At 37.4% G+C, this 22,065-nt stretch overlaps 1 protein-coding gene across 12 annotated transcripts; it reads left to right on the top strand.

Annotated features, from left to right (window-relative positions):
• The first annotated feature begins 7,358 nt into the window (after positions 1-7,358).
• On the top strand, positions 7,359-18,212 carry LOC124214552 (phospholipase B1, membrane-associated-like). Of its 12 annotated transcripts, XM_046616935.2 has the most exons (10): positions 11,532-11,689; positions 12,123-12,232; positions 12,378-12,467; positions 12,854-12,993; positions 13,285-13,389; positions 13,482-13,693; positions 13,855-14,031; positions 14,422-14,714; positions 15,609-15,787; positions 17,319-18,212. In XM_046616935.2, the coding sequence occupies exons 4-10, from the start codon at positions 12,867-12,869 to the stop codon at positions 17,453-17,455; spliced, it is 1,230 nt and encodes a 409-aa protein (XP_046472891.1). In that variant the 5' UTR covers positions 11,532-11,689; positions 12,123-12,232; positions 12,378-12,467; positions 12,854-12,866; the 3' UTR covers positions 17,456-18,212. The 12 variants fall into 12 exon arrangements, with proteins under 12 accessions (XP_046472890.1, XP_046472887.1, XP_068990889.1 ...); XM_046616934.2 differs by lacking the exons at positions 11,532-11,689; positions 12,123-12,232; positions 12,378-12,467 and adding exons at positions 7,359-7,582; positions 8,440-8,708; XM_046616931.2 differs by lacking the exons at positions 11,532-11,689; positions 12,123-12,232; positions 12,378-12,467 and adding exons at positions 7,359-7,582; positions 8,440-8,884.
• The last annotated feature ends 3,853 nt before the right edge of the window (positions 18,213-22,065 follow it).

Here is a 22,065-nt window from a genome sequence, read left to right as displayed (position 1 = left end):
TTATTGTAAACATGAACCAGGAACCACGGAGCGCTTATCCTGGAAGTCGAGAAATTTTATTAGCGTACTGACAGCTACCGAATTTGGGGTTGCGCGAAAAACGAATTGAAATAATTTATTGTAAACATGAACCAGGAACCACGGAGCGCTTATCCTGGAAGTCGAGAAATTTTATTAGCGGACTGACAGCTACCGAATTTGGGGTTGCGCGAAAAACGAATTGAAATAATTTATTGTAAACATGAACCAGGAACCACGGAGCGCTTATCCTGGAAGTCGAGAAATTTTATTAGCGTACTGACAGCTACCGAATTTGGGGTTGCGCGAAAAACGAATTGAAATAATTTATTGTAAACATGAACCAGGAACCACGGAGCGCTTATCCTGGAAGTCGAGAAATTTTATTAGCGTACTGACAGCTACCGAATTTGGGGTTGCGCGAAAAACGAATTGAAATAATTTATTGTAAACATGAACCAGGAACCACGGAGCGCTTATCCTGGAAGTCGAGAAATTTTATTAGCGTACTGACAGCTACCGAATTTGGGGTTGCGCGAAAAACGAATTGAAATAATTTATTGTAAACATGAACCAGGAACCACGGAGCGCTTATCCTGGAAGTCGAGAAATTTTATTAGCGTACTGACAGCTACCGAATTTGGGGTTGCGCGAAAAACGAATTGAAATAATTTATTGTAAACATGAACCAGGAACCACGGAGCGCTTATCCTGGAAGTCGAGAAATTTTATTAGCGTACTGACAGCTACCGAATTTGGGGTTGCGCGAAAAACGAATTGAAATAATTTATTGTAAACATGAACCAGGAACCACGGAGCGCTTATCCTGGAAGTCGAGAAATTTTATTAGCGTACTGACAGCTACCGAATTTGGGGTTGCGCGAAAAACGAATTGAAATAATTTATTGTAAACATGAACCAGGAACCACGGAGCGCTTATCCTGGAAGTCGAGAAATTTTATTAGCGTACTGACAGCTACCGAATTTGGGGTTGCGCGAAAAACGAATTGAAATAATTTATTGTAAACATGAACCAGGAACCACGGAGCGCTTATCCTGGAAGTCGAGAAATTTTATTAGCGGACTGACAGCTACCGAATTTGGGGTTGCGCGAAAAACGAATTGAAATAATTTATTGTAAACATGAACCAGGAACCACGGAGCGCTTATCCTGGAAGTCGAGAAATTTTATTAGCGTACTGACAGCTACCGAATTTGGGGTTGCGCGAAAAACGAATTGAAATAATTTATTGTAAACATGAACCAGGAACCACGGAGCGCTTATCCTGGAAGTCGAGTTTCACCGCGTAGCGGACCCGAAGCGCGGGATCCGGGAGGTTGAGAACCCGGTACTCGAAATACGTAGCGGACCCGAAGCGCGGGATCCGGGAGGTTGAGAACCCGGTACTCGAAATTTGCGGAGCGCGACTCTCATACGTCCGCTCTACTGCGCGGTTGTTTCCCGACTGAGGAATTCGGCTAGCTGATTTTGAATTGGTGACGTCACTTTCTGAACATCCGACATCCAAACTTTGGTTTCGACCTTCAATACTATGTATGATGATGTATGATGTACGATGTATGATGTATGGTGTATGATGTATGATGTATGATGTACGATGTATGATGTATGATGTATGATGTATGATGTACGATGTATGATGTATGATGTATGATGTATGATTTCTGATGTATGATGAGTTTAGGTTTCACATTTCACACAAGAAATACGCACTTTATCTCTCCTGCCGATTTCAGACTCAAGCGGCCAGGCCCTTCGATGGTCAGCCGTTGACTGAAGATGTATACTTCAGTGAACGGATCGGCTAATAACGCTGCCGTTCTGCGACAGTTGGATAACGAAAAATTTCGCTCGTATCTTTCAAATGTGTGTTAAAATACACTCGAAGTGTTGAGAAGCGTCGTTCTTTCTCTCCCTATCACCTTTCTAGGTCTTTAAATCACTACGCAGTGTTAAATACTGTCTTATATACGAAGCATCCATTTCATCTCGTTCAGAATTAGCGCATCCGTTATGTGTTGCAGTTACTCTGAATTTTTTTCCATCCGAATACTTTTCGAAAAACAATTCCGCTCCTCCACCCAACGCAGATGCTTTACTTGCGACCAGCTAAAACAGCGTTTCGATTCTATGCCTATGAAAATTCAAGATCGAGAGAGCAAATGAAAAGTTGTTGGAATAATTATGAATACTGATGTTATGGAATACATCGAGCGGGCGTCGAATAGAATCCCATTTCGAAATGAATAATTCTTCTCTTTTCATATCATAGCTAATCTAGTAATATAGGTAAATAGGATGGTTGGAGGTGTTCGGAAATGGTAGGAAATTTCAAAAGTTAAAGTCGACGATGATCCGGTGCATCAATTTTATCGTTACAGATTTTCTTTTCCCATGAGCCATAAAGTATTCAACAAAGATAATGCAGTCCTTAAAATTCATCATTCATCTCTGTCTGGAAAGCTAATTCGCAAGGCGTGGTATTCTATTCTATTTGCATTATTAGAAAAATACCCGTACTCTACATACACTGTTTCTAAACTTTTGCTACAGTTGGTTTAATCCCCATGCTTCCACAGCACGAATAGTCGGAAATGTTTTTGATTATCCATAATAAAATAAAAGAAGTAACAAAGCTTAAATTTATTGTCAAAGCTCTAATGAATACATCAAACTGCGGTCGAATCAATTCATTTATTATTTGCACATGACCTCTGTATATTTGATAAATTATTCCTAAATACATTGAAACATATGTATTTATAATGAAATATCATGCAATGGGCTGTGTAAACTATAAACTATAATTTCTATCGAATAGCTGCCTTTATGTCAACAGGGCTTTCAGACTCAGTTCAGTTCGTCCTCCTCCACGTTCACCTCCGACCACCTCCAACAATCGCCAACCACCTCGAACAACCACCGATAACCACCTCGGGTTGTACCTGGAATAGCGATAAATATTTTCAGTATAAGAACACATCAAAAACATTACGTAAGGATTCATATAATCACAGGTTTTGTTTTTTGGCTGTAACTTTCGATGCGTTGATCGCAGCGTATTGGGACTGCGCCCAATCGATTTCTCTCGCAAAATTACGTCGGAATAGTGAGTGAAAGAATCTATTCCGGCACTTTTCAAAATCGCGAAAATTTTCATCAAAAATGCGAAGGGGTCAGCCTCACCATTGGACGAAGAATATAAAGACAGTTGCCCTCATGGGCTTAGATGTGACAACCGAAAATTGCTCCGTGATATATTTCAATGGTAGAGTCGAGAACTTATCGCAGAACATCAGAGCGTTTCCGATTTCGACATGATGCTAGCTGCATTCGCCTTCTGAGTAACACAGTCTTTGCAATGGTAAGCCCAAGCCAGTACTTGGCCTGAGTGTACTTACCGACTTGACGGCGATACAAGAAATTAATAATGAGAATAAATATCTTTCAAAACTCATAGCAAAACAGTGATTTAATTAAAGTATAGGTACCCGAGAGAAGAATGTATACATAGATCATGAATAAAAATAGACGAGATGTAATAATGATGCAGAGACCAAAAAGTATAAACGTATATGCGGTCCATGTACGACATTGATATATATATGATTCATTTATGATTAATACGTGATGCAAACTATAAATTTTATAATTTTCTAGAAAACATACTAGATTATTTACTATAATCGGCTATAATATGACAATAAAAGAATTGTTCGTTTCGATATGGGATTTAATTCGACGCGCAGTCTTACATGTTCCATAACATTAATATCAGAATTAGGAGTAGGAATAGTAGTGGGATTAGGAGTAGGAGTAGGAATAGAAGTAAGATCAGGAGTAGGTTAAGAATGAGAGTAGGAATAGGAATCGGATTAGGAGTTCGAGTAAGATCGTAGTAGAAGTAGGAGTATGGGAGGAGCGTAGGGGCGGGATGGCTAGTGGAGTGTAGAGTATGGTAGGGTATGGTGGGGTGGGAAGGGGTAGGGTAGGGTAGGGTAGTGTACGGTAGGGTATAGAGCAGGGTAGAGTACGATAGGATAGGGGGTCCTCCCACTCCCACTCCTACTCCTACTCCTACTTCTGATCCTACTCCTACTGCTACTCCTACTCCGACTCCGACTCCGACTCCCACTCCTATTCCTGATTCTACTCCTACTCCTACTCCTGATTCTACTGCTATTCCTACTCCTACTCCTACTCTATTCAATACTTCAGAATGTTATACTCACAGTGCACAAATCCTCGTCATCCTCATCTACCTTGTTCGCCTCGTCTTCCTCGTTATCCTCCTCGTCCACCTCGATCACCCGAAACAACCCCCAGCCACCTTGAACGACCACCGCTAACCATCTCGGGTTATACCTCGAATACTGATAAATATTTTTAGTATCAGAACACATCAAAAATATTGTGTAAAGATTAATATAATTTTCTTATTGACACATTTCACCAAGAAGATTGAGAAAATTATAAAACATTATATGAAATTTATTAGCACAATGATAGCTACTGAATTTTTGCTTGCACAAAAAATGAATTGAAATAATTTATTGTAAATATGACAAGTTTCAAAAATTTTAAATATAATGTAAGTACAATTGCCATTAAATATTATCAAATTGTCAAACTCACCGAGCACAAATCCTTGTCCTCCTCGTCCGCCTTGTTCCCCCCGTCTTCCTCGTCCTCCGCCAAGTCCACCTCCATCGACCACCGCTAACCCGAGATGGTTAGCGGTGGTAACTAATAAATATTTTCAGCACTAGAACACATCAAAACTATTGTGTAAGGATTAATATAATTGAATAATTGATTAATTAATTAATTAATAATATGGTAAATTGTATAAGCTTATTCATAGCTACTGAACATGTGCTTGCGCGAAAAATGAATTGAAATAATTTATTGTAAACATGACTAGTTTGAAATATTTTAGATAAAATATAATTACAATTGCCATGAAATATTATAAAAGTGTTTTACTCACCGAGCACAAATCCTCGTCCCCCTCCTCCTGAATCACCGAGATTACCCGCAACCACCCCTAAATGCCACCAACGAAAACCGCCAACCACCTCGAGTTATACCTCGAATACTAATAAATATTTTCAGCGTGAGAACAAATCAAAAATAATGTGTAAGGTTTGATATAATTTTTTTATCGACATATTTTACCAAAAAGATTATGAGAAGTTTGTAAAGTTATAGAAATTTTATTAGCGCACTGACAGCTACTGAATTTGGGGTTGCGCGAAAAACGAATTGAAATAATTTATTGTAAACATGAACCAGGAACCACGGAGCGCTTATCCTGGAAGTCGAGTTTCACCGCGTAGCGGACCCGAAGCGCGGGATCCGGGAGGTTGAGAACCCGGTACTCGAAATTTGCGGAGCGCGACTCTCATACGTCCGCTCTACTGCGCGGTTGTTTCCCGACTGAGGAATTCGGCTAGCTGATTTTGAATTGGTGACGTCACTTTCTGAACATCCGACATCCAAACTTTGGTTTCGACCTTCAATACTATGTATGATGATGTATGATGTACGATGTATGATGTATGGTGTATGATGTATGATGTATGATGTACGATGTATGATGTATGATGTATGATGTATGATGTACGATGTATGATGTATGATGTATGATATGATGTATAATGAGTTTAGGTTTCACATTTCATACAAGAAATACGCACTTTATCTCTCCTGCCGATTCCAGACTCAAGCGGCCAGGCCCTTCGATGGTCAGCCGTTGACTGAAGATATATCCTTCAGTTAACGGGTCAGCTCATAACGCTGCCGTTCTGCGACAGTTGGATGAAAACAATTTTTGCTCGTACCTTTCAAATGTGTGTTCAAATACATTTGAAGTCTTAGAAGCTTCGTTCTTTCCCTCCCTATCACCTTATTAGGTCTTTAAATCGCTACACTGCATTGAATACTGTCTCATATACGGAGCATCAATTTCATCTCGATCAAAGTTAGCGCATCCGTGATGTATTACAGTTACTCTGAATTTTTTTTCCATACGAACACTTTTCGAACAAGCGGATTTGGGCTGACTGTGAGCCAGCCTTTGAACTTCCTGTTATTTGTGCTCGAAACTAGTATATTCCGATAAAAGAGGCCAAACGAGCGTTTTTCCACGAATTTTGAATCTGTCATTATGCATTTCGCGAATCTGACTTCAGATTCGTGATCAGCGACCCAAAGAACATGAATTTTTCAATTATCATTAAAGTTCGAATGTTTCAATTTTTTTCGAGCATATTTACTACGTGACATCTTTATTTTGCAAATGTGACTTCAGATATGTGATCAGCGACCCCAAACACTTCCGGATACCAATTTTCATGCAAATCCGTTCATCCGTTGCGAAGATAACTTCATTTTTATTTTAGTTTTGTGAATTTGGTTTTTCAAATTATTCAAAAACTACTAAACCTATCACAGCCAAAATCTAACCAGGTCTAAGTCTGAAAGAGGTGTGTCGATTGAGACCAAGTTCATCAAAATCCAACTACTCGTTCTCGAGATATCGTCGGACAAAAAATTGATCACGCACGTACATGCATACATACATACATGCATACATACATACATACACACAGACGTCCATTTGAAAATGATTGGAGGTGATTCTCCGGACTTCAAAACGTGGAGATCTAGTGAGAACTCAACTTTTCATTTTCGGGGTGATTACAATAACTTCCTATTTTCTCTGAAATCAGAGAAACGGGAAGTTGAAAACAATTCTGCTGCTCTACCCAACGTAGATACTTCACTTGCGACGAGCTAAAACAGCGTTTCGATTCTATACCTACGAAAATTCAAGTTCGAGAGAGGAAATCAATAGTTGTTGAATTAATTATGAATAATAATGTTATGGACTACATCGAGCGCGTGAAATTACGACCGGTATTAGTTCAAGTCATTTCGAAAAAGATCTTAAAGCACTATCAAATTTGCGCACTCACGAGTGACGATTTTTCGAAGAAATTTATCAATTAAGACTGAACTAGCCTCAAGCGTAATATGACTAGAGTAAGACGTTCGCCTAGGTAGAATGACTCGGTAAACAACCGAGCGTGAATTAAAATTCCTTTCATATATTCACACAATTGCCATTGCCCGGTTTCGCCTGCAACGATGAATATCATTTTTATTCACGGTTTGTTTCTCATACGTCGCGCGTATATGTAAAGATGCCTGGGGAATTATAATCAAAAATCGCCCTTTCCCAGACTCGGTATACTTCTCCAAGTATTCAACCATTGGATGACAGAAAAATGCTTTTATAATGTGATTCATTAGGTTCGGAATAAGATCGTCTATCAAAGGCATTGGGTACGGTTGCATCAATTTTGATTGCGCAGTTCAAAATCATGAGGATACTTTATTCGTAAAGTCATTCAGTCTTTTATCCTATCTCTAGGTTAATAAGATACCGTTATACAGTGCAGTGCTTCTCTAGTTTATTTCCAACGATGGCTATGAGGGTAGTGTCTCGTTACTTCGGCTAGGCTACAACCGATAAAGGTGAGTGATAGAATAGAATTGCGAGAAACTCTGTCATAGCAAAGCAAATCGTACGTAAAGTTTCTCAAATTTGTAAAATTGCAATTTCTATTTCCGTGTAACGCACCGACGCCTTCATGGTATAAGTCGTGAAAAATGGGAAGATTCCTCAAAGTGTCGATACAGGAAAATGAGTGGCACGCGTTACACAGTGAATTTCTTTGTCTGATCTGCGGAACGATGCGTCCACTTTATTCAAGCAACCGGTGTTACAATAAATAAAAGAAACATACCCAAGGAGTAAGCGTAATTTTCCGTAATTATCTCCAGTGATCAACGCAAAAAGGCAATATTCAGATGAAAAATTCGATTTTTATTCTTAATATCCAAAGTTTATGAAAAAAAAAAACACTACAAACAAAAATTTGGTTTGGTGCCTTGATTTTTTTCTGTGAATTTTAGTGCTTGAGAACGAAGAATCTAAAAATAATATAATGATTGTATCAGAAACTATCTTCCCCCTTTACAATACTGTAATATCATAAAAACCAGAGAGAATATAATAATCATGATTTTACTTTTAAATTCTTCGTTCTCAAACTCCAATATTCATCGACAAAATCAGGACAACAAAAAAATTCTTTTTTTTTTTTGTTGAGCTGTGATATCTTTTTTTTTACGTTTGGCTGCTGTAACTCCAATTGCTTAAATAAGTCGAATGCATCGTTCCGCAGACAGAGAAACTCACTGCAAATGCGTGCAAGTATAATACATAGTCCTTCTCCTTGAACCGATGACACTGTGACGTGGGGCTCCATCCGAACAAGATTCTGGATGCATTGCTTTATTTGTGAGATAAATTTAATTTTCTCCTTCAGCCAGAAACGTTTCCGCCCAGTGTCCTTGCAGCAGTGCATTTACCATCGGCCAGGGTTATCAGATCTGCGGTGCAAGAAGAAAACCTTGACACCTGCACGATCAGACGGTAGACAAGGTGGTATATAGTTCTCGTTTGGAGGTTTATCCAGAGTTCTGCACGAGTGGTCAAAAGCTGTCTGCCTTTCCATTGACGGTTCTCGAGTGTCGCGGATGCACGTGGATTGGACAAATTTTTGGATATTGGTGCGCGGTTTCTCTCGAATCAAAGGTATAATACGAGTGCAATTGCAATATCACAATTCTGTACATCGGCATTTTCATCTCGCATCTTTCCATCGAAAGTTCACATAAACGCAAGTGGTTTTTTCCCTCATTAAATCAATGCTACGAATGAAGAGGACGAGCACTACTGATGCTCGATCGAATCCATGATGATCCGGGAAGGTATGCTTGCCGCGTCATTATTCTCAGTTAGCATCTCAAGTAGATATAAACGGAAAAATGTACGGTTATCGGTACCCCATGCGTTGCACGCACGCTGCAAGTTTTATTGATGACAGCGAATACCGGACGATGAAAGAATACAAAGAAATCGCCGTGTTTTGCGGTGCTCAAAGTATAACTTACTCTCAAAACCGTCTAACGGGAAATTACTGCAGCTTTCAGCGAATGATTTTTTCTTGATCTGCTTACAGATTACTATGAATTTTCGAGTGACGTAACATGCGGACATATTTTCGAACCTATAATTTTGGTATACCGATGTTGATTATCGCCCATTTAATCAGAACTAGAATCAGGGCTCCTATCTTAAATCTTGTTACTGTCTATGCAAGTGGTTCGTTACCCAAACGTTTTATATGGGCCAAAAGCGACTTCTTAAAATTATTGTATCTAACAATTGTCAATCGGTATACACTTATTAGCTATCACATATCGTTCCGGTTGTTAATATTTTGCGAGTAAGCAATGCACGAGATAAAATATACGTGTGGTTAACCTATCGTGAATTGTATAATAATTGTGCAGTTTGTAACAAAAACTGATCACGATCATGTGATTCATTCTCAATCGACCGATTTCCGAATTATTCCGCAATGATTTCACAAGCGTGAGACATTTTTACAAAACCATCAAATCAAGGTTTGAAAGAGTTAGAAATAATTTGATGCAAAACGTACAAGACCCTTACTAACAAAGATTATATTCACATCAGTAAAAAAAAAAAAATTTCCACTGATATTGATTTGAATCTGAACGATATTACATAATGCGTAGAGGCAAAAACTTGTAGTGAAGCTGTTTTTTGACAACCGATAAATCCCTTGATATTCAATTTTGTACCAGTCAGCCTTGGCCCCCTTTCATCCCTTCTCCGGCGTTTCCGCGACATTCGGTTCTTATGCAATTATAAATTACGATCGCATTATTCTTAAGCCTATCAAAAATGAAAAACCAAATAATAATGATAATAATAATAATTTAATCATATCCATGGCAATATTGGACAAAGAATATAAGAACAGAAAATGGAGTATAGAAATAACTTATAGCCTCACTTTTTGCGTCACTTAAGTACGATTTTACGATGTCGTGAGTTTATTATACAAGGTGAGACAAAATTATGAAAACACCTAGAAATCTTCCAGAGTTTGGCGAAGAAAAAAAAATTGCCAAGGTTATATCTGAAGAAATTTTTGACAAGGGATTCAATGGTGACCTTTGATTTGTCCTTGAACCTCATCTTCAAGATCATTTTGAAGTCGACTATGATTTTTCAAACGGGAACCCCCACTTCTGTTGCCAGCATCGGAAAAAGCGGGAATTCTTACGTTCCAATATGTGTCAAGGTTCAGGGTCAACGTGACCTCTACGGGTCAAATAAAGGTCAAAAGTATGACTGGTAACAATAACGTGGATATTTTTGAGGATGCGGATCTGACGCAAAATGTTGCACTCAAAACTCACCAGGTTTCTTCAGAACGGTCTGATTAACTTTTGAAAGTTGATCTTGAAATCAAACTTCAAGGTTTGAAGATGAAGTCCAAGATCAAATCAAAGGTCACTATTGAATTCCTTGTTAAAAATTTCCCAAGATTTAACCTCGGGTATTTTTTTGTCACCGAACCCAGCGAGATTTCTAGGAGTTTCCATACTTTTGCCTCACCCTGTTATGAAACAATGTATACCGCGATTAATAACGTCATTACGAAATAGATTGATACACGCGAGTTTGTCAGTAATTATAAGTCTATATTATTTCGGTAAAAGCCATTACTCCATTTTTCAGCCAGTCTGCAATTAATAACAGGAAACAGGCGAGATTAACAAAATAAAATAAATTATTTTAAAATCGAACAAAAAGTCGGCTATATAAAAACGTTAGGTCTTTCAACATCTTGCTCAATATAGTAACGCTCGATGATATTACTGGATATTCAAAGTTTATACGAAAAAATCAACTCCATTGTAACATTCATGTAAGAATGAAGCAATAAATATTCGGTAGTCACGCTTAATGTTTTACGTGAAATAAAAAAATCATTGTTACGCACCAACGCAGAGATGTAAATTCGCATGATAAATACGCATGCCTCCTAAGAAACATTCTTAAATATGTCGTCGAATTAAATATCAATCGCCGTGATTTCAGTCAACGAGATGATTCAAGCACTTAAATTCTAGCGATTAATTTTGATTTAAGGTATTTGTACCTATCACAGAGCTTAGAATTATTATTTACAAAAACTTAGGTGCGTGGCTCATGCAAATTCGTTTGATCTTTTTATAACAGCCAAGGCTACCAAATTTAAATGAAAATACACATACCTATAAATATTTGTAAACGCTAGGTAGTCGTAGTTATTCGGTTGTATACTCGTAAGTCAGTCGAAACCAGCTGTTGCAGAATTCGAATATACGATCTTCAGTAACTTGAATTAATTGCGTTAAACTTTTCCGTAACTGACGCAGTTTTGAAATATAGCTACACGTGTGATACTCTGCTTTAAACTATACCCAAATTACAACTATAGTTTAACAAATATCCCTGCAACGGATTGATATACAGTGGAAGTGTTTGGAAGTTATATGCCGATGTATGGAAACCTTTTGAATATCAGTGGGGATACTTTAACACAAGTGCTTGACATTTTCACAATAATGTTCGTTCAGTTCTACTGTCACACCAATACTATGGCTGCTGTATCCATGATTTGCGTGCATGAATTGCACCACGAATTTTGTAGTGTAATATTCTTTTCTAGTTCATAGACGTCACAAAAATCTTATCCTCCTCAAAAGTGATAGCAAAAACAATCTGCGTATTACGATATCGAGCATATCATATTACGACTGTACAAAGGCGTGCCGTTTATTCATATAGCATAGCCGAATAAAATTGGCTATTCCTACCGCGGGTGAAACGTCTGAGAATTCGTTAATAACTTTTCACAATTGGTTCTATCATCGATTCAATTCCAAGAACAGGAATCACGTGATCTACATGAGTAATTTGAAATGCAATGGTTCTGAAATTTTTCCCGAATTAATTATCCTTCACCCACGTTTAGGAGTACGGTGCAAAAATAATGCGCTGGAAATTTGACGTTCATAAGTTTTCATAGTTGAACCAGGAATCTTTATGGTTATGCGTATCGGTTAATAATTTAAAAAATTTCAGTACATCTTCCGAGATTGTAATCACAGTTTCTGCGGACGCATGTTGGCTGCTTGCAAGAATACTTCCGTATTTTGATTCCCTTCTCAGAACTTGCATTTATATTTGCAAACGTGAGTTTTTGAAACGTGTCTTTTTCTGACTGATGATCATTTACACGTTTCACGGTTTTTGTTTGTTGTTTTCCACTTTTGACCTTCGCAGTGTTCGTATGCTGGAATTTAGTTAATAAATTGCTAAAAATTCCTCGCTTTTTAGGGTATCTTGTAATTTTCAATGGCGTTAAACTATTCTACAGCACAGCGTTCTTAGCTGAGGGCGTAGAGTAGAAATTCCTTGATTCAAATCGTAAGTTATGCCTGAAGAGTAACGTCATTATGCATGACATTTAAAAAATACAGAATTTCTTGTCTGTAACGATATCAAGCATTATAAGAAATCACGAGAAATATCCTCGAATGCATAATTAGAAGAAGTTCTTGGCATCTAGTCCAACGTCCTTGGAAACACTTTACGTTGATGCTATTACGACGCACGTGCGATAAATTCCAAGATTACTTATGCATCACGAGAGATGAGAAAATAAGAAACAATAATATCTTATACCAATTGCGCACAAGTTAAATTTTATTAGCAGGTCTCTAGTAAGCTTGATTTAATGTTTCAGATAGAAAAAAAAATTCCCGTAATTACATTACGTTTAAAAATTCAATCACGGTTGTTTAATTTTTTAGATTCACCGCAGAAATGAGAATCTATTTCTTTATTCAACTTCTTCTGGTCTTATGCACGATTTGTCAATCCCAGCGGACGGCTCTGGATGACAATATTGGAGTGTACCGGAATGTTCGTGAATTTGCTCTGAATATCATAGGTATACGATGAATTAGAATGGTTTTTTAACGTTACAGTTATCTTCTATTAATTCAGTGGCATGGCAATGAAACTACTATTAACTTACCATTAATGAAATCGATTAAGGTCATGCTTTTAATGACGTCTCGAGTCCAGGATAGAACAAAAAATGGTATCATTCTTTCACCGCATCACGTGCAGAATGCATTCTCTCAACCGTATCCAGGATACAGTAAAGGGACCAGCCTTGACGAACAATTATATGGATGCAAATACCGAAACCAATTACAATGTATATCGAATCTTGCAGGCAGAACGAGTACTCCAGGAGGATGGCAATTGGCCCGAGCACGAGATCAACGAAAATTACAAAACATTGTCAGTCCGAGCATTCCGTTTCCTTGCGCACTTACAAGTATGTCGTTGAATTTAGGGTATCATAATATTTAGGAAAATAAGCGAGTGCAACACTGGATCGTTGTCATTCCATTGCTTCATTCACACTAGATACAAGATCCCCCGAGCCTCCGACGTCTGTTCACAAGTTGAGGCCAGGTGACATAGACGTAATTGCAGCAATGGGGGACTCCTTGACGGCGGGTTTTGGGGCGGTAGCAACGCAGTTTCCTCACGTTGTCGTTGAAAATCGTGGTGTATCCTGGTCCGGAGGAGGCCAATCAAGCTGGAGAGAATATCTGACACTTCCGAACATTATAAAGGTTATTTTATCTTATGCACGGCTGGCTGAAGAAGCGGCATATTTTACATAATTATTTCATCTCACGGTTACATTGATGCTCATAATTCACGCTGTTGGCTTCTGATCAATCAGGAATCACGTGTACATTCAACTTTGGCACTTTTTTTTTTTTGTTCGAAGGTTTTCAACCCGAATCTCATCGGTTACGCGCTCTCCGATTCATTCACAACTCACAAGGAATCCCAACTGAATGTAGCCGAAGGTTTCGCAATGTCCGCCGATATGCCCTTCATGGCACAAGTTTTAGTCAAGCGAATTAAGCACGATCCAAGGATTAACTTGAAGACGCATTGGAAAGTACGCATACATTTGGAATCCAACGAATTATATTTTTGCCAAGTTATGTTGTTTTGTGTTTTTTGTCCATTCAATATTACGATTTCTGTACCTTGATGAGAATTATTTTTATTGTGGATGTACAAGGTTTGAAAAATTTCCGTTATTGCCAACGAAACTTTGGAGCTGTGCGAAGTAGATGTAACGTTTTTTAAGATGACTAAAAGTAATTTATTTGAAATAATTCGATTTCATTACATGTAAGGTTACAAAATTTGGTCAGCTGTTCAACTGGAGATTTAAATTGGATAATAAGATTTCCGACACAATTATCAAGCAGTGAATTTATGTAAAGTGGGAAACTCTTGATCGGATATTATTTAAGCCACATTATTCGGTTCATTGTTCTAGATGATCAGCTTATTGATCGGTCCAAATGATTTCTGCTCCGAAATGTGTTACCAAAGTTCACCTTCGTCCATATTAGCGAAACATCGATCAGACCTTATAACGGTGTTTCGAATACTCAGAGACAACTTACCCAGAACTATAGTGGCGTTGATACCTCCGCCAAACTTGAAAGTATTGGTAGAATTTACTAAACGACAACCAATCTGCGATATAGCGGTCGATGTGGAATGCAGCTGTTTGTTTGGTCTAAGGTGGCAGTGGCGAAAGAAAGAATTCTACGCAATCATGCGCGAGTAAGTGGCTTACATAAGTGTTTCACTTAGACTCTTGAACAAACTTTATCAACCAAATTATAAATAGTCTCGGAATGGCAAAAGTTACACCGATAATGAAACTTGATGTTCCTAAATTCAATGATTTACAGAAAAACTATTCATGCCAGAGCCTATTTTGATACCAGATTTTCAATGCGGGTCCGATAATCCGTAAGCAGTAAAGTTGAAAAAACTAGTTGTGTTAGTTCTTTTTATCTACCACAAGTATCACATTATCTTCTCATATTTCACTGTATATGTACCGACAGTTGATAATAATTATTGGACCAGCCAACAAGACAAAACAGTATGGTTTCTTCCAAGGTAGCACACGGTCCGCAAGGTCGACTGACATTTGACTAATTGTCGGCAAAAAATCAAATCAATTAATCGGAGATCAATGAAAAGGGCGTATTTAAAGCCAATAGTTGACTACGCGTCAACCATATCCACTAGATTGTCAATTTTGACAATCAATACCGTTGAAGTTGACTGAAAATTGACTTGTTTTAGTCACTAAAAAATAGTCAAGTGAGCCCTTAAAATTTCGAGAATTACTACATTATTCTATCCGACTAGGTACATTCACTGTAGCAAGTTCTATACGATATTCAATTCTAATTTTGGATTTGTGGTAATCTTGACATTCCTGAGAACATTCGTTAACATACGACTGGCCCAGTTTTGACTTTTAGATTATCAACAGACGTTACCATGTCTCAGTCACCGTCTTGTCTTTATTCGCCTGTTGATATTATGTCGGCTTTAATCAATCAAGTGATAATAAAAATTTCGACAAGTGTGCTACCTGGGCTACCAGAGGCTATAACACTTCGACAATTGCCGTATTACCGAGCGCTTTTTTATCAACAGATGGCAAAAGATTGAGGAGGAAGTTGCGACGCTTCCGGAATTTCAAAGGGAAGACTTCGCGATCGTACTTCAGCCTTTTACAACAAATATATCGTTTCCGGTAACAACGTCCGGGTTGACAGATTTCACTTACTCATCTGCAGACTGTTTTCACCTCAGTCAAAAAGGTTACGCCAGAGGTGAGTGCCGCTGTAAAATTGAATACGTACATATACATTTATTATAATTGTATGAATTCAAATTAAATCCGGGACTCATTCGTATTCGAAAATTCAGTTAGCCTCGGAGGTGATTTATTCGCTTTCTGTACCGACGAGTAAGAACAGTGTGAGAATGCCAGGGGACCAGAAATTCGTTCTCTTGCTGCAGTATTTCAAGACAAACACCTGTAATTTACAAAACATGCGATATATTATTATGCAACGAATTGTATATGCTTTGCAACACAGCCCGTGGCTCTTTTCAATTTGGCATCTTTGTTATCCTGACAAAAGTAGCGAGTCAACGGGTTTTTTCTCTTTCTCCCCCACTCACGTGTCGTTGCATGACAGGGTTCTCAATGCGAGCCAGGAATTGTTCTACGTAACATGACAGCAGGTGCGGAACACTGTTATGTCATAATTTCTGTAATAATATCATAAGATTTTTATCTGCCCACCTCAAAGCTAGCGTAGGTTGAAAATCTACAAACCAGGCTAGGAGAACAATAGTTTCGAGTAGCTTGGACAATGATTTCATCAGAAATTATATAAGGGGGAAAATTGATAAGCAGTGCAGTGAGTTGCCAAGAAATTTGGAGGGATTAAGGCAATTACTCGTCGTTATCGCAAAAGCACGTCGCTTGAAACCGTTTTAAATCACTGAAAAATAGTTAAAGATCAGTTGGAAACGGATTAAAATTGCACGACAACTTTCGAAAATCGTTTGGAAATCTCTGAAATCAATTTCAAACTGTTTTACGTCATTTTTAAATGGTTCGAAATCACTTGTTAGCTATCGTATCGAGAGCTTGGAACGATTCGTTCGAATTCGATCGTCACTTGGACTATAAGTGAATAGCCCCTTACACTGAGTATTCAGAGGCGATAAAGTACATTTAAGATAATTTTCAATCACCCAGCAGTCACTGTTATCTAGAAAATGAATTAATTTATGAGTCACATTTTTTTCGCAACCTTTTAGAATATTCGATGGTCTGAATTTAACTATTGAGATAAAGACCGAGGTTTTACTCCATGATTAGTTCAATTTTTTACAAGTAAACTTTCCATCACAAAGAAATAAATCTCACGCTCATGAGTCCGTAATGCGATAGCCGTTGAAAAATAGTATCTTCCATCTCAGGTCAACAGGCTTTTTTTTGACCACGCTATCTTGACAGTTCGCGCTACTCCTTTCTCTTCGTTTCACCCGCTTTTACGTAATCTACAATATTAGATTCTCCCTGGATAAATTCAATTTACTCCTCGACGGATAATCATACATTTGACAAATCGTTATCAAGTTATTCTACAACTACTGCGAATACCTGTTCCAATAAATATAAACAGGTATTCGTATTCGATCTTTTGTAAACATCATGAAATTAATTAGCCAATAACTCGTACGAGAGATTTTGTATAACTTCAAAGTATGCGTAATATATACCTAATTAATTTTGGTTAAATTCGGGAACTCCGTGACTAAATCTATATTCTAACATGTTTTCAGCTGCGAATGCACTCTGGAACAACCTGATGGAACCCGTTGGGCGGAAGTCCAGAAATTGGCAGAATATCTTCGAAAGATTTTTGTGTCCGACATCAAAGAGGCCCTACATATCAACGATGAAAAATAGTATATCTTAACAAATTGACTTCACATGTCGATTGCTAGAGATAAAAATCACAATATTGTTCACGAGAGATCAGCCGCGACAATTGAATGTAATGATTAGCCATATTTGTCATATGTGTATTGACGTACGATTCTGTTGCCATTTACGATCGCATTCATACTCGCCTTAACTTTATTTATGGATTACTTCTTCCTATTGTTATTTATTACCGAGTACTCTTTAAGTTTGGTACTGCAATATTATATTCATAGAGTGACGTGACTTAGATACGTGGAAACTGGTTTACTTATTGTTTTCAAGGATCACAATTAACAGCTTTAATTGCAATACAGTTTATTCCATTTTCATTAGTTTGTGGTTTTCATTTCGGTCAAAGATCAGCTGCTTTTCCCCGAAAAAGGAATGCCGATTCAGTGGAAATATTACTAAGCATGGGTTATACTCGCAACTCGATATAGATGAATAGTGTAGCAAAAGTATGCGATAAGTGGAAGTGTTGCGATACGATAGGTTAAATTTTAACGTTAAATTTAAAAATCTAATTATGAATCCTATTTAGTTAAAGTAGGCCACAAGAAGAAATTATTGTTATGTCGTGTTAAAATATAAGACACTTATTTGTGTTTGAATGGCTGACAACGAACTGGATATTCATTCATCCAACCCTACCAATAATCCAGATCGTTTCAATTATGTCTATTCTAAATTTCATTTTTATGAATTTTTGTGCTTATTTGTATAATTAATACTAGTAGTGCGGAAACTAAGGTAAGAAATATATATATGAATGTGAAAAAAATTCGTCTTTGATCTCCCTATCAGATAAGTTTTGTATGAAATTTTTCCTCGAATATCCTTTCGATTTTCAGGTATTCGCCTGGGGTGATTAAAACCGACCACCCCGTATAATTTTTGTTCTAACAGACTTTCACTTTCGATGTCTCAATCCTGCGATCACTAAAATTATTATCAAAACGCGGCTTCTTCTTATTTCCTTGAAAATTTCACACGACAATCGACAAGATTGCAAAGCCTTTTCGTATGAAATTTTCGACTAAAATAAAACTGTATGACTTTTTTTATGATTCGTGACAATCCCGGCTGAGGATGCGAGTATGGCGAATATTTCAGCCTATTCAAAAATCTGTTACAGGCTTGTTAATGTTATACCTCTGCACATTCCACCTCTTTTATTAGTTTTTATCTCGACCGTGAAACTTAGAACTGGTTTCTGTATCGGTTGTTCCGTGACGCGGATATTGAACAATAATTCTGTCGCACATGCAACAATTAACGCAATTGTCGTACTGAACTTTCACCACTACAGCAGATGAATCCGAGTGATTGCAACAGGGATTGCAACATATATGCAACCAACAGATTGATCGTTTTGAGAAATCTGTCGAGGGAATCCACAGTGGAAAGATAATTTATCGAAAATGTCCTGAGCCAACGGCTGATTGATCTCCTAGACACGCGAAGTCGTTGCTCAATGTAACATCTTGGTCCTAATTTATCCTACTCCTCAAATTCCTTACCTAAAACTCCTTTCTCTTATTGGTATTACATCCCGATGTTGCTCGAGCTCTTTTTGGCCATTCTGACTCGAAGTTGAAACCATATTCTGTAGTCAAAATACCAGAAATCACAATATTCAAAAAATTTAGTACAGCTGAACTCCCGTGAAGCTTTTACTTTGTCATATTTAAGCACCTGTTTCTACTGGGTGAAAAGAGATTTCGCAATTTCAATGAAAATTGGAAATTTGAAAAATTTTTTGCAAAGTTGACAAAAATTATTTAAGAATTCATATCGATACTTTACATTTTACATTATTTGATTACAAATAAAATTTACGCAACCGAAGAAAGTCGAGAGTGTCGCGACTTGACGTGGCACCTTTATCTTTTCAAATTGATTTTTCAAGTTCTAAATTTACTTGATGTTGCTTCTGTCTTCTTTTTTCTACAAAGTAATAATACGCCGTAGAGTTTTTTAAAAGCAAAAGGTATTTAGTGTAATATACACGTATGGAATATGTGCGAGATAAAAGTAATTCATTTGGTCATCAATTACCCTTTCAAAAATATACGCGTTTGAGCCATTAATTGTCAGTTAATTTACGAAGCAAAGCTGTACAGAGTTCGGCGTTAATTTTCAATTAGAAACTGAGGTACAGTGATAATGAATAGAAGAAAATCTTTTGTAGAAAACAAGTAATTCGTCTACTACTATACATATGGGCTATTCCGCGTCAACCGGATCAGTCATCTCTCAGATATTTTTTTAATTTGGCATGTGGATTGTGTGGGACGAGTTAGATTTTTGTGCCAAAGCGCGAATCTCATAATGCAAAATTCGATTTTTTATTAACAATAACAAATTAGACTCCCATTTTTTTCAAAAATTCATAACTTCGGCAAAAAATTAGATACAATATATTTTTTTTTTTCAAATTACGCGGAAAGCTCCATAGAATTTAAAAAAAAATACGAAATGGTAAAAACAAGTTGTTATCAATTGTTTATTTAACAATTAATTTTTCAAAGATTTTCAAAACAGTGACTGACACGATCAAAAAATTTTTTTAAAATTCTGACATGTTCCTTGAACTGTACTACAACCTGTGAATTAATTCCAGAGGGGTGTTTTTCTTCGTTTTCGAGTAAAAAATCATTAAAGGTGTCGATGCGCATGAAATTGCGGCCCGCCGAGTCTCTACGTCATGGCGGGCGGCCGGTTGCCGTCCACCGCTACACCGCGGTGGCGTCGCAGCGTTATTTTAGAGTCATTTTCACGATGTTGGACATGATTGAAGAATCTGAAAAAAATACTGTACCTTCACAAGGCCTGCTCAAAGCGATAAGTGAAGTTTCAGGAATGTGTTTTTCACCGTTTTTTTATTACAGAGATTCAAAATAACGGTTACACACCATGAGAGTGCACATAAATGATAATAATTACATAACTTGCTACTTATTTTAAAATAAAAACACATTCCTGAAACTTCACTTATCGCTTTGAGCAGGCCTTGTGAAGGTACAGTATTTTTTTCAGATTCTTCAATCATGTCCTACATCGTGAAAATGACTCTAAAATAACGCTGCGACGCCACCGCGGTGTAGCGGTGGACGGCAACCGGCCGCCCGCCATGACGTAGAGACTCGGCGGGCCGCAATTTCATGCGCATCGACACCTTTAATGATTTTTTACTCGAAAACGAAGAAAAACACCCCTCTGGAATTAATTCACAGGTTGTAGTACAGTTCAAGGAACATGTCAGAATTTTAAAAAAATTTTTTGATCGTGTCAGTCACTGTTTTGAAAATCTTTGAAAAATTAATTGTTAAATAAACAATTGATAACAACTTGTTTTTACCATTTCGTATTTTTTTTTAAATTCTATGGAGCTTTCCGCGTAATTTGAAAAAAAAAAATATATTGTATCTAATTTTTTGCCGAAGTTATGAATTTTTGAAAAAAATGGGAGTCTAATTTGTTATTGTTAATAAAAAATCGAATTTTGCATTATGAGATTCGCGCTTTGGCACAAAAATCTAACTCGTCCCACACAATCCACATGCCAAATTAAAAAAATATCTGAGAGATGACTGATCCGGTTGACGCGGAATAGCCCATATATGAATTCATTCTATGTGGTTAAAGTCTTCTACCAAGATTAATTTTTGAAAAGGGTAAACATAAACATCTACACACTACAGTCTCCTTACATCGTGCATGCAGAGAAGAAATTCTTACTCATTAATTTTTAATCTTTGAATGAAACAAAATGTCACTTAAGTACGATTCAAGTTTCATTTCGAACAACGATAGTCAGTTTCAAACCATGTTCAACATTAGATTTCAAATACAATGTTGCGTTTGAAAAGTTGAGTTGTCGTTTTAAAAAAACGTGCATAAAGACGTGTTACATCACATCGTCATTAACCCTCATCACGCAGAGTGCAATAACTGCAACGTGACTAAATCTGTCAGCTACAGTATCGTAATACATGATAAATTGTTTCACAATTAAGTATCTGATTCATTTTTCAGAGAAACCGGCTTTATACACGGAAGCTCACCACTCGCTGATGCAAGAGGCCTGCATGGAAAAGTTCAAGATCAAGAGAGTGGCGCCATGTTCCATTTCAATATTACAAACACGAAATCGCCGTACAGTGGTTTACGAATCGAATAAATTCTCAACGAAAATTACTTTTACCAACTATTGAGCAATGTCCGATTAATCAAGATTCGAAATCATTACGAGTCAGGTGAATCGGAGAGCAAAAAATGTAAAAAAACCACACTCGTCGAAGCTGTAAGCAGATGTTGCGTAAAGTGAAATTGATGATTACCGAATAAATATCGTAATGAACACTAGTATGCAACTTGGTATTTTTTGTTGTATCTTTGAATACTTTGCAATTCGAATAGTCGGACTGAATTCTGTGTGCGTGTGTCTAGATACTGGGTAGAACATCAGTACATCAGTTGCATATGTTACCTGATCGTGTGTATCTATTCGAGAAAAAAAGGAAGCAGGGAAGATCATGTCGAAGGAATGAAGCAACCACATTGACACATCACCGGGCAATCCGGACTATTCCGGGTTCT

This window comes from Neodiprion pinetum, chromosome 3 (assembly GCF_021155775.2).
Source record: "Neodiprion pinetum isolate iyNeoPine1 chromosome 3, iyNeoPine1.2, whole genome shotgun sequence".
Lineage (NCBI taxonomy): Eukaryota > Metazoa > Arthropoda > Insecta > Hymenoptera > Diprionidae > Neodiprion > Neodiprion pinetum.
Note: the sequence above shows the minus strand (reverse complement) of the source record. Positions and strands in the feature narration are given on the sequence as shown.

Bases quoted from the DNA above. Each gene is read 5' to 3' on its own strand.
- LOC124214552 (XM_046616930.2), top strand. From the start codon at position 11,531: ATGCCGATGTATGGAAACCTTTTGAATATCAGTGGGGATACTTTAACA. The intron at 13,390-13,481 runs GTATGTCGTTGA...CATTCACACTAG, and splicing joins GTTTCCTTGCGCACTTACAA to ATACAAGATCCCCCGAGCCT. The intron at 13,694-13,854 runs GTTATTTTATCT...TTTTGTTCGAAG, and splicing joins CACTTCCGAACATTATAAAG to GTTTTCAACCCGAATCTCAT.